This window comes from Orycteropus afer, unplaced genomic scaffold (assembly GCF_000298275.1).
Source record: "Orycteropus afer afer isolate SDZICR_OR568_19922 unplaced genomic scaffold, OryAfe1.0 scaffold00765, whole genome shotgun sequence".
Taxonomy (NCBI): Eukaryota; Metazoa; Chordata; class Mammalia; order Tubulidentata; family Orycteropodidae; genus Orycteropus; species Orycteropus afer.
In genome coordinates, this window is record NW_006922352.1 from 423,787 (window position 1) to 437,069 (window position 13,283).

A 13,283-nucleotide genomic window follows, 5' to 3' on the forward strand; every position below is an offset into this window, starting at 1 on the left:
TTGAACCGCCAGCCGTCTGGTTAGCAGGCAAGTGTCTTAGTCACTATGCTACTACAGGGTCTTTATTAGTTGGAATTGACTCAGTGGCAGTGGGGCGTTTTTTAAATTTTTGTGGTCACCAGGGTAAATAAGTGTTCTGGTTGCTCCACATCCTCTCTTCGAATCATCAGGGTTTGTTGGTTTGTTTGTTCACTTTATGATTCATCCTAAAAACCGTGCAGTGGTTTCTCGTGATTTAATTTGTAATATCTTAATTTAAATGTACTTATCTGCCACGTGTTTCTCTTCTTTGGTGAAGTGTAAGATCCTATCTTTTGCCTATTTTTAACTTTTTTTTTTTGCTTGCTTCTTGTTTTGTTTTGAAAGTCCTTCATATATGGTGGATATAAGTCACTTGTGAGCTATGTACTTTGCTTATATTTTCTCCCAGTCTGTGTCTTTTTATTTTTACTCTCTGTGATAGTTGGAGCTGTGTGTCAGCTTGGCTGGACGCAGTTCGGTGTGGTTGTTCCCATGATGGGATCGGATGACTGTGTTCTGAGTGGGCAGTCTGCCCAAGGGGAGTTTCCCTAGGGGTGTGGCCTGCTTCCAAGATATGCAGGGACATCCTGGGAAGAGAGACATTCTTTGAGGGATTGGAACCCTGGTGTGCGGACTACAAACTTCCTGAGGGAGCAGCCCACCGCTCGGCCTGGAGATCTTGGATTCGTCTTTTGTTGGAGTCAACAACCAGTGTACTGCCTGCCAGCCTGGAATTGCTCCACCCCCTGCGCTTATGGAAGCTAAGGCTGCCACCAGCCCGAAGTTTCCTCCAGGGACTTTGGACTTGCCGGCTTCTATACGTTTGTGAGCCATTTTCCTAAGATAAATTTCTCTCTCTCTCTACATGCTGTGTTGGTTTTTGTGTTTCTCTAGAGAACCCAATCTAACACACTCTCTAAAGAGCATCTTTTACAGAACACCAGGCTCTATCCCCAAAAACGTGGGACACATGAGATGACCATGCAGTGTGTCAGGACGTGGGAGGACAGAGCAAGGAGGAAAGAGATGGATGAGGCCATTCAGGGCGTATGAAGGTCATAGGAACTCATTGAGCGCCTCTGGAAAACGCAGAGATGGAACTAAGGAGAGTTCTCTGTTCCCTGTTCCTCCGTCACAGACCGCGGCTTCCTCCTTGACCTGGGAACAGAGCGACAACTGCCCACTCAAAACAGGATTCTGTGGTTTGGAGCCTTCCTTCTTCACCTCTCGGAATCTAGGTCACAGCCAGTCCTCTCGCTCGTCCCAAACCAGGCAGCACAGAGCTAGCAGCCCCGCCGTCTCAGCCGGGGACCCCGTCACGGACTCCATGGGCTGTTGTCTCTCTCTCGCCTGGAGCTGCGTCAAACACAGAAGGAGGCGGGTCAGTGCAGGAGATCCCGGGTGGAGTGGGAAAACAAGGTGCAACAAAACTCAGAATCATAAAAAGGATCAGGCTCACTGTCTGCGAGAGCCTGGTGAGACCGCGAGACCATGGCCCCTGGTTCCCCTTCAGGTGTGGAATCGAACTCACTCCCCTGGCTTCCAGCCAAACAACAGACAGAAACATGGGGTGAACATTTACATCAGGTAGATACACTCCTTAGAATGATCAATCCTGGGAGAACAGAAGGGCAGTGTTTGCACAGGGAGACAGCTCAGGGGGCAGGAGTGCATAGGAAAGAAGGACGCAGGGAAGAGGTAACGACAGGGAGGCGGTGGGAAGGAAGCTGTCACATTGTGGGGAATTGCAGTCAACGTCATGAAACAAAGTGTGTATGAACTGCTGTATGGAAAATGAATTTGCTCTGTAAACGTTCATCCAAATCACAATAAAAATAAAAATAAAAGAAGCAGGAGGAGGCAGATGTCTTCCCATCTGACTTGACTCCTGCTAGTGACTCTGACCGGAAGGAAGAAAGGGGTCGCTTCAGGGCAGTGGGCAGTAGATCCGAGAAGGGAACCGGGATGGTGTGGTAAACAGAACCCTCATTTCCTTCTACACCTTCTAGCCCCTCTGATTCCTCCTTTGTTTCTTTATTTCCCTAAATATTTAACACTGATAATGCTTAGCCCTTATGCGGAGATGTGGTAAGGAAAGCCCCTCACGATGTCCACGTCCTGACCTCTAGAACCTGTGAATATGTTACCTTATGTAGGTGGTCAAAGAGATTCTGCAGATGTGATTGGATTATGTATCTGGAGACAGGTAGATCATGCTGGTGGCATAACGTAATCACAAGGGTCTTGATAAGCGGAAGAATGAAAACGGAAGGGTTACTGTCAGCATCGGAGAGAACTTTGATGTTGCTTCCCTCCTGGCTTTGAAAACGGCTACTCAGGGACAACTTCCTGGTGTCATCCTTGCTCTTCTCTTTCTCGCAATCCTCGTAGCCATTAGAAAGTCCTGCTAGCTTGATCTTCAAATATAGCTAAACGTGTATCCTAGTGACCAACACTACCTCCTGGTCCAAGCCTCCTGGAGCCCAACCTCTCTGTTGTTGTCCTGGTCCCAATCAGGTTTATTCTTAACAGAACAGCCACGGGGAGTCCTATCATGTCTCCTGTCCATTCCAAAGCTTCTGGAGTCTTCCATTGGCCTGCAAGCCCCCTCGTGGTCCGCACCATCCTCCCAGGCGCTCCCCCGTCCTCTGCCTCGGCGCGTGTGTCGGGGAGTCAGGGGAGTGAGGGGTAAGTGGGGCAGAGACTCCCAGCAGCTGGAGAGGTGAGGATGGAGAGGGACCTCGGGTTTACCAATGAGGGGTCTGTGGTCGCCAGGGTGTTAGGGTGTTAGGGTGAGGTGGGGAACCCTGGCCTTGCCCCTGCTCCCAACAGCCCCAGGGAGAGGAGGTAATTCCCACCTGTGCCATTTCAACAGAAGACATTTACGGATTATGGTCATGTTCCATGGAAAGTCTGGGACAGAAAGACACATCGGGGGGAAGGGCGGGTGGACATTGGTCCTACACCCTTAGTGGCTGCATCAGTGGGAAAGGGTTGGGGGCAGGCATCCTCTTATCCCCTCTCAGCCCAGATTCCAGGACCTGACACCTAGTGTTTGAGGTTGACAAACCCTGTCCCAGCCCTGCTTTCTTCAGTTGTTGTTGTGGTTGTTGTTATGTGCCGTCGAGTCAGACCCGACTCATAGCGAGCCCTCCTTGGGTTTCCAAGGCAGTATCACTACGGAAGTAGATTGCCCCATCTTCCTTCCGAGGAGTGGCTGGTGGGTTTGAACCGCCAGCCTTCTGGTAAGCAGTCAAATGCCTTAGCCACTATGCTACCAGAGCTCCCTAACAGGAACCCTGGCATCTCAGCCCAACTCTCGTAGGACACACCGAGCTGGAGAGTCCTCTTCACAGTCACAACAACTCCAGGGAAGGTCAGCTGACAGGTGAGGTCGGTGCTGTGGTCCTGGAGCCATGACATGAGGGTGAGCACTGAAGAGTGGGGGATTTCAGGATTCCTAGGGCTGGGGGGAATGGAGGTCCTTGTGCAGGAGAAGATGGGGACAGCCATTGCTCGCTGGACTAGGGGACAATGCAGGTCAAGTTCCTGGGGTGGCCATATTCCAGGGTCCCCAGAATCTGGGTGTAGGTTGTCTGTGTCAGAGCTCGGGGGGAGAGGGAGAGATGCACGATCGAGAGGGAGCTATTCCAAGTTGTGTCCCTGAGAACAGCTTCCGGTTCTGATCCAGCTCCTCCCCCTGAGTCCAGTGAGCTTCACCCCCACCATGAGGTGCCGGAGGCCCTATCCCTGCGCTGGGGGCCATGAGCCACCGTCCGGCCTCTCTTGGCACTAATCCTTTCCTGTCACATGCACAGCTGGTTAGACGTGTAAGAATATTTCACAGTACTTCCTGTCTCCACCACAAAGAAATATGACCCCTTGTTCTCCTCCAGGCGTCTCTGCTGCCCAAGAAGGAACTGTTGGTCAAGAGACAGAGTCAACTCAATGGCAATGAGTTTGCATTTTTTTGGTGGGTATCTTTGTGGGTAACTTTAAATTTTCTATGCACACAACCATGCTATGTATGAGCAAAAGAAGTTTTACTCCTTCATTTATGATCTGAATATTTTGTATTCCTGTTTTTTTTTTTTTTTTGTGTGTTTGTTTTTTTTTTTTTTTTTTTTTTTTTTTATTGTACTGAGAAGGATCTGTTGTTGTTGTCATTGTTATTTGCCGTCGAGTTGCCCCCAACTCCTAGCGACCCCTCCTTGGGTTTCCGAGGCAGTATCACTACGGAAGTAGATTGCCCAACCTTCCTTCTAAGGAGTGGCTGGTGGGTTTGAACTTCCAACCTTCTGGTTAGCAGTCAAGTGCCTTAGGCACTATGCTACCAGAGCTCCTGGATCAAAGCTAGGGGAAGATAAACAGAACTCTTATATATGTCTCTGGGAGTTACATCTTCTCCAGTCCTTGAGACAGCTTCTCCCTTTGTTCTCCAAGTCCCATATGTCTCCCTCTCACTTTGAATGAGAAGCAAGTATTGTCCTTGGGGACAATACTTTATATAATTGGAATATTACAGTATATACTTTTGCCTTCTGGTGCTCAAAGTTTTATTTCTAAGATTCATCTGGGTTGGTGTGTGTATCAGTAATTTGCTAATTCTTAATGCTATGAAGTATTCCTAATAAGCATGTATGTACATATATGGTGGCTAGCTAGACTGACCTACTTTTGATAAACTTTTGAGTTATTTCTAGTTTGGGGCTCTTATGAAGAGCACTGCTATAAAAACTCTTGTGTTTGGTTTTTGATGCCCCATACATGCATTTCTGTTATAAAATATGTAACAACGGAATCACTTACTAAAGTTTTCCAAATGGTTTCCCAATGTGGTGGTGAAAAGTTCTATTCCTATCATCAGGACATGGTTGTTTTAGTCATGTGTTGCTACCTGAGAAACCATTCCAAAACTTAGTAGCTTAAAAGAGGAATATGCTGTCATCTTTCGCAGATCTATGACTTGACTGGGCGTAGCTGGGTGGTTGTCACTTGGGGTCTTACGGTGGCAGCTGGGGATAAATCATGTGGGTTAGATACCAAGATAGGCCACTCAAGTAGCTGGCCGTTAATACTTGCTATCTGCAGGAAGCTCAGCTAGGATTTGACCAGAGAGCCTGCACATGGCCTCTTTGTGGACTTTGGACTCCTCTCAGCATAGTGACTAGGTTCTGAGAAGGAGTAGCAAAAGACCGACTGTTCCCAGACACCTAGACACGGGTGCCAAAGCTTCGTATGGTCTATCTTTGGACGTTACAGTGTCACTACCCTCACTGGGTGAATTTTTCTTCTAACTTTTCTATGCCTTTTAATTTGCATAAAAATTTCTTTTGTAGATTTTTCAGAATTTTCTGCAATCATAATCATGTCACCAGGAAGTTTTCATTTTTTTTTCAGCTGACTGCCTTTTATTTCTCTATCTTAATGGATTTCACTGTAAATGAGAGTAAAATGTTGAATAGAAGTAGTGAGAACAGATATTCTTGCCTTAGTAGCTTAAAACAGGAATATGCTCTCATCTGTCACAGTTCTATGACTTGACTGGGGAAAGTTTTCAATATTTCACCAAGTATGAGACTAGATGCAGGCTTTTCATATATGCCTTTGATGAGTGTGATGTGATGAATAGCTTTTATATGGCCTTTCTGGTAACATTCTTATAACTCCCACCAAATGATTGATCGAGACTATGGAAATAAGGTGCTGGTGGCCCACCAAGGGGATTGGACAGCTCGCTAATAATACAAAGATACATGGAATGTTTGTGGGGGCAGGACTATGAAAATAAGGTGTCTGGAACCCTAAGGAGGGGATTGGTCAGTTTTGCCATCCTGCTATGCTTAAAATGAGCCACCCCAGAGGTGGAAACAGGGGACCTCTCTGCCGCCAAGAAGGAAGAGCTAAGAGTGGAGCAAGTCCTTTGGACCCAGGATTCCTGCCTCCTAGACCCGGGACACAGAGAGAAAACTTTAGCGCAAGAGATAGTGTGAGACAATGAGACACGGTGGCAGAGAAGCAGAGACAGCGAGGCAGGAGACAGTGTGGTGGGCGTCCCGGGCACAGAGAGAGAAGCTGAGCACTTCAGGAAGAGGCCTGCTGGCAGACGAGGGTGCTCCTGCACTTGATTTGCAGAGCTGACGGCCTTGGTGCCGAGGTACTGGTGGAGGAGTCCCTTACTGTTGTTCTGTGCTGTCGAGTCGACCCGACTCATAGCGACCCCTCCTTGGGTTTCCCAGGCGGTATCACTACGGAAGTAGATTGCCCAACCTTCCTTCCCAGGAGTGGCTGCTGGGTTTGAACCACCAGCCTTCTGGTTAGCAGTCAAGTGCCTTAGGCACTATGCCACCAGAGCTCCTAGGTACTTGTTAGTGGAGCTAGAGAGCTTTGTACCACTTGCCTGAGCAGGGCAGAGGCCAGACTGACGGTTCCAAGGTTCTCGAGGGGCTGAGGGATCAAGAGACTGAGAGGGTCATGCCTGAGACCATGGCTGAGAAGATGCTGTCCTGATGGAAGAACTGTGTCCTGAGGGTTCCTGAACCCGCATTGCAACCTGTTGCTTCTCTAATAAACTCCAAAATCATGACCATTATCTGTGAATTCTGTGTGGCCATTGCCACAAATTATCAAACTCAGCAGAGGAGCAGAGAGTGTGGTGGGAGGGACAGCTGGTGTCGGAATCGATGAAAACTTTGGCGGTGGAGGTATGCCTGCCCTCTGCTTGGCAGGAGTCAGCCTGGGGCTGCATGCTGACAATGTCACACTTTCCCCCTGTGAGTGTGATTCTCAGCATCACCAGCCCGTGGCTGACTCCTGCGAAGCAGAGGGCAGGCATATCTCCCCCTTCAGAAACCCAAGGAGGGGCCACTGTGAGTCAGTTTTTTGGTTTTCCCCTTGTGAAGTTAGGGGAAGTCAGATGGTGTTGTCTGGCCACTTTCATAATAGATTGAAGTTTTCTTCTAGTTCTGTGTCATTGGGTTTTAAAAAAATCAAAAATTTTTTTCAAATGCTTTTTCTGCAGTAATTGAGAGACAGGCATGACTTCTTTCCTCTTATGATGTGAATGTGGTCAATGATACTGATTTTTGAATGTTAAACTCCATTTGGTCATGATACATTATACATATGTAATACATGTTAGATTAAGTTTGCTCATACTTACGTAAAAGTTTTTCTTTTTTTTGTTTTTGTATTCTCTTTTTTTTAATTGTGATTTGGGTGAAAATGTACAGAGCAAATTGACTTTCCATACAGTTCACATACACCTTGTCTCATGACATTGACCACAATTTCCCACAATGCAACAGCTCCCCTCCCACTTCTTCCCAACAGTTAGCTCTTCCCTGTGTCCATCCCTTCATGCACTTCTGCCCCTGAGCTGTCTTCCTGTGCACAAACAGCCCTTCTTTCTCCCATGATTGTTCTCTCCAAGGAGTGTATCTACCTCAGGTACATGTTCAACTCCTATGCCTGTCTTTTGTTCGGCTGGAAGCCAGAGGTGTGGGTTCAGTTCCAGACCCGAAGGGCAGCTAGGGGCCACAGTCTCAGTGGTTCCACCAGGCATTAGGGTTTTTCTGTGTTCATGAAGGGTACTGGTCTGCAACTTTCTTTTCTTGTGATGCCCTGGTTGGGTTTATGTATCAGGCTTACACCCTACCTCACAAAATGAAGTTCCTTCATTCTCCATTTACTAAAAAAGCTTGGGAAACCTTGGTCTTATGTCTTCCTCAAATGTTTCATATAATTCCACAAGCCATGACATCATGGTTAATTAAGTGGTCACTTGTGGTTGGCTGTAATGAACAGACTATGGAGCATGTCCCTGGAAGGACCAAGGAACTGCTGTTACTCATTGCTATGGTAACAATGATGATGACAAAGACTGAGTGGTGGACAGTCTGATTCAAACTGTGCTGGAAAAACTGACCCAAAGCAAGTTATAAACTCAGGTCTTATCTCTTAGGTCACGAAATAGGCAACCTACAGAATTGGGATTTTTGAGGGTGTTTTGGTTCCCTAGTGCCGCTCTGGCAGGAATATACCACAAATGGGATGGCCTAACAAACAGTTTATTCTTACAATTTGGAGGCTTTAAGTCCAAGTTCAAAGTGCCAGGCTCTGCGAGCTGGGGAAAGCCCCTCAACCTCGGAGTCCAGCTCTGCCTCTGCTCCCGGCCCACTGGAGCTAGAGGCGTTTCTTCACTCAGACAGCTGCTGGCTGCTGAGGCTGAGAAGCCCCAAGGTTGACAAGTCAAAAGGAACAGTCCCGATGTTACCAAACCACACGGCAGGCCATTAACTTAAGTCCACTCTAAGTCCCAAGGTCAGCAGAGCATGGCAGGCTGCTGAGCAACGACCCGGCTCCATGCAGGGTCCAAGCGTGCCACAGGCTAGAGACCATTCCCAAGGCTTCTCCTTATATACAGGAAGCAGATCACATCCCAAAGGCAGCTGCTTGTGGTAGATCCCACCATGGAGTTGATTGCCAGTGTCATGGGGAATAACTACCACCAGCTGCCCAGCCAAGTTGACACACAAACATAACCACCACAGAGGGGCTCTATACTATATCGAATCAGCTGCTCTAATGTGTTTACCAAATATACCCCTTAACTTTTGAAATAATTCCAGTGACAAGCAGACTCTGAAACAGGTCCAGACTGTAGCATAAAAATTTCACAACTTGGGGTTTGTAACTCAGAGTATCAAATCATACTTGAAGTGTCTGTGGCAACTAAGAACGTTGCATGCAGTCTCTGATGAACCCCGTGGGGCAGAACTCTGGGTTTTTTGTTAAAAATTACATTTTTGTTTTTCTTTTTTCCAAACACAGTAGTCCCTTTAAGAGCTCCTAACTGGACCATGATAGAGACTGAATGCCTGGCCATAGGACATTAAATGAATATATGATCTGAACTGTCCATCACAAGTTCAAACAAACAAAATCCCTGCCATCAAGTCGAGTCAGACTCATAGTCACCCTCCCATTGGGTTTCGGAGGCTGTAAATGTTTATGGGAGTAGATTGCCCCATCTTCCTTCCATGGACCAGCTGGTGGGTTTGAACAGCTGACCTTCTGGTTAGCAGCCAGATGCCTTATTCACTATGGCACCAGAGCTCCTTATCATGAATCAGGTGTTCCATGACTCTGCAACCCAAAAGGTTGGGCATGTATAGCAGAAATCCATTATTAAGTGAAATGTGTACAAGACACTAGGCTGCAGCAATTCCTAAAGCACAAAGAAATCAAATCCTAAGTAGGTGGCACAGATTCCTGGTGTATTGTCTTATTCATATGAAATAACACCTATGACCTCCTGCACAGTTCTTTATAACCATTGTCTGTCTGAGGGGAAAAGCATTACACTTGCTTTGCCAGTGGTTCTGCACAATACGCTGCCTTAGCTGGAAGCAGACTGTCATAAAACCAAGCCCAGTAAGCCTGAAAGACAGTGCTGAAGGGAAATTATCCTAGTGGCAGAATTTCATCCATACATTTGGTTGTTCCTTTCATCTGAACTCAGAGATGGCCAGAAACATGGATCCACACTGAGTCATGGCTAAAGATCTGGGTAACATATTTTTCCATATTTGTCCAAAACCCACTGCCATCAGGTCAATTCCAACTCATAGCAACCCTGTAGGACAGAATAGAACTGCCCCATAGGGTTTTCAAGGCTGTAAATCTCTATGGAAGCAGACTGCCACATTTTTCTCCCACTGAGTGGCTGGTGTGTTTGAACCACCAACTTTCTGGTTAGCAGCCAAGTTGTTTAACCACTGTGTCACCAGGGCTCCTTCATATTTGTCCATTTCCATTAAATTTTTCAAATTTATGGGAGTGGATAGTTATTTTTGTTAAAAATATCTTTATTTCACCTTAAGTCTTAAAACATTTTCATTGTGTATTATTTCTAAATGAACATTTCTTTCACTCAGGAAATGAACGATGTCTTTCCACTGTGTTCAGACTTCCAATATCACTGCTAATGAATCAGCTGTCAGTCTTAACTGTGGTCTTTTCGATATAATCGGTCACCCCCACCTCCACCTCTGGCTTCTCTTAAGAATTTCCCTTCATCATTGGTTTTCATCAATGTTCTCCAGCTTCACTGAAGGAACAGAAGCTGGGAGATCTAAGAGGAAACTACTGGAATTGACAGGGAATATGGGTGACTGGTGAGAAATGGGGTTGGCGAGGTCTTGTCGTCTTGACTAGAAAAATGAAGAATATGAACATTATTTGGGTGAGTCATGGAAGAGGTTTGAGATGGAAGTGACACAGATAGCTGGTGCTGTGGCCCCTGGGACTTGTCCCTACAAGACTTAGGACAAATTGTCAGCAGAAACTTCCTGTTCAGAGAAGAAACTAGCATTCGTTGACTACATGTTTTGTGTCAGGACTTTTGTGAGCTGTTTTGTATGTGCTCTTGCATGGACCTTTCACCATAACCTGGTTACCTGTTGCCATCAAGTTGATTCCAACTCATGGTGAGACCACAGGCGCAGACAGGACAGCATTCCATAGGGCTTTCAAGGCTGTGACCTTTTGGAAGCCGACTCTCAGGGCTTTCCTTCAAAGTGTCTCTGGGTGGGTTTGAACCACCAATCTTTTGGTTAGGAGTCAAACACTCGATCATTAGCACCACCCAGAGACTACGAATAACCTGGTTATATGGGACTTACTTTCCTGCTTTACAGAACAGTGACGTGAAGCACAGATATATAAAGTGACTTGCTCAACAAGTGACATAGATGGATTTGAACGCAGGTCTCTTGGACACAAATCCTGTGGTTTTCCACATACGTCAGAAAAAAAAAAAACCAGCCAACCCACTGCCATTGAGTTGATTCCAACTCATAGTGACCCCCACTGGGTTTCCAAGGCTGTAAGTCTCTTTACAAAAGTAGATATACTTCACTAAGAAGTCCACTCAAGGCAGTGGGCTCTAGCTGCTCCTCATTATCTTTATCTCTGAGTAGTCAGTACTGGTGCTGTTTTGTTCCTGCAGCTTCAGCTTGTGGAAGTTCAGAGAGGCATAGTGGAGCTCCGGTTCCTCTCCTGAGATGGGGCCGGCCCCAGCAGAGGCCGGGTGGTCTGAAGGGAAGACTCTCTGGAACTTGTGCCTGTGTCCCTGCGTGGATGGAAGAGAGTGGATTCAGAGCAGGCCAGTGGGGTCTAGGAGAAAGCAGCTAAGGAGTAGAGAATTGGGGGCTGCTTAAATTTTTGTCATTTATCCATTCACTTATTCAAAAATACGTAATAATTCAGATTGGCCAGCCCATAGTGAGTGATCGTACTAACCCCATCATGGTCTCAAAAAGTGCTGTAGAGTGGATATTGTCATGGATTGAATTGTGTCCCCACCCCCAAAAAAATATGTCAACGGGGCTGGGTCTTGATTCTCAGTGGTTTGGCAGTTATATAATGGTCCCCCATGATGTGATCTGACTGTGAGAGGATTAGGGTGGAATGCAACACCCTTCATCCCATCACAGCCCTGATCCATGTAAGGGCAGTTTCCCTAGGGTATGGCCGGCAACACCGTTTGTCTTAAAATTGATAAAAGGAGAGAGAGAAGGGAGGACGGAAACAGGAACTTGCTACCTACCATCAAGAAAGAAGAGCTGGGACCAGAGTGTGTCTTTTGGACCCAGGGTCCCTGCATTGAGAAGCTCCTAGACGAGAGGAGACAGGGCAAGAAAGACTTCCCTACAGCTGGTCTCCGAATTCAGACTCTGTCTTCTAAAGGAGCTCTAGGAGCTCTGGTGGCATAGTGCCTAAGGCACTTGACTGCTAACCAGAAGGCTGGCGGTTCAAACCCACCAGCCACTCCTCGGAAGGAAGGTTGGGCAATCTACTTCCGTAGTGATACCGCCTCAGAAACCCAAGGAGGGGTCGCTATGAGTCAGGTCTGGCACATAACAACAACAACAATGTCATTAGGCAGAAGGAAGGTTGGGCAATCTACTTCCGTAGTGATACTGCCTCAGAAACCCAAGGAGGGGTCGCTATGAGTCAGGTCTGGCACATAACAACAACAACAAAGGAGCTGTGGTGGCACAGTGCCTAAGGCATTTTTCTGCTAACCAGCTGGCAGTTCAAACCCACCAGCATCACTTCCGTAGAGATGCCGCCTAGGAAACCCATGGAGGGGTCGCTATGAGTCGAATTGACTGGACGGCAATGAGTTTGGTTTTTTTGTTGTTGTTTTTGGCCTTCTAAACTGTGAGAGAATAAATGTCTCTGTGTGAAAGCCATTCATTTGTGGTATTTTTGTGATAGCAGCACTAGAGAACTAAGACAGATAATACTCTCATTACTCCTCTCACAGACATCCAAGGCTAAGAGAGTTTAGATTTAGGTGCACTGTAAATGCACCATTGACTCATGAGCCAAAACCAATCCTTTCCAACAACGGAGCCCGCCATCTTATTATCAAGTTGTGTGTTTGGTGTTGGATGAGGGTGAGGATGAAAGCAGACACAGTCCCCTGTGTCATGCGGCTGATGGCTTTCTAGGAGAGCAGTTATTAAACAAATAGAAGATGAAAACATTTCAAGTTGTACTTTGTAAAGGGACATATTCTGAAACATGAATTGACATGGGGTTGGTGTAGCTGCTTCCTGGACTGGCACTACAAGACAGAACAGAGACTAGGTCCTGCAGTAAAGGTGCCAACCAGACACCCTCTCCAGTATCTGCCCACCTCCTACAGGAGAGTGGATAAAAAAAAACCTGGAGAAAGAGCTCCAGGAAATCTGCAAAACGATTTGAGCTGCACAAACATGCTGTGAGATGCCATAAGGCCGAGAAAAGACATGATATTTGAAAAAGAACAATTATGAATAGGCTAGAGTAATTTACACTCACCCCAACGAAGCTGTCGTTAAAAGCTTTGAATGGGTGAAGATAAGCCACAAGTAAATTAACTGCCTGCCAGAGGCAGGCTCAACAGTCTTTAAAGGAAACACTAAAACATCCAGATAATCAACTATATAACATAATGCCCAGCATCCTTTCCAAAATTACTAAACATTCAAAGAAGCTACAAAATGTGAAACCTGACAAGGGCAAAAGCAGTCAACAGAGAAAGATCCTAAAATTATAGGAAAGATGAAATTTGAATGACCAGTGGCAGCCAACACAAGTCCATGGCTAAATGCATTTAGAATTAACAGGGTATCCCTGGGCAGTTAATTTATTTAAGGAGCTCTGGTAGCGTAGTGCCTAAGGCACTTGACTGCTAACCAGAAGGCTGG

The 13,283-nt window shown here is 46.5% G+C and overlaps 2 protein-coding genes across 2 annotated transcripts in view; both read right to left on the bottom strand.

The window, feature by feature from the left end:
* LOC122151822 (myeloid cell surface antigen CD33-like) overlaps positions 1 to 3,534 on the bottom strand; it is a 9,826-nt gene extending 6,292 nt beyond the window's left edge. The window contains exon 1 of the mRNA XM_042783237.1: positions 3,354 to 3,534. Coding sequence (XP_042639171.1) covers positions 3,354 to 3,534 — 181 coding nt within the window. The remainder of the gene's footprint in view (positions 1 to 3,353) is intronic.
* A 7,435-nt stretch (positions 3,535 to 10,969) lies between these two features.
* Positions 10,970 to 13,283, bottom strand: part of LOC103211622 (sialic acid-binding Ig-like lectin 6) — a 6,936-nt gene continuing 4,622 nt past the window's right edge. Inside the window, exons 8-9 of the mRNA XM_042783238.1 lie at positions 11,675 to 11,683; positions 10,970 to 11,155 (exon numbers count right to left, since the gene is read on the bottom strand). Coding sequence (XP_042639172.1) covers positions 10,970 to 11,155; positions 11,675 to 11,683 — 195 coding nt within the window. The remainder of the gene's footprint in view (positions 11,156 to 11,674; positions 11,684 to 13,283) is intronic.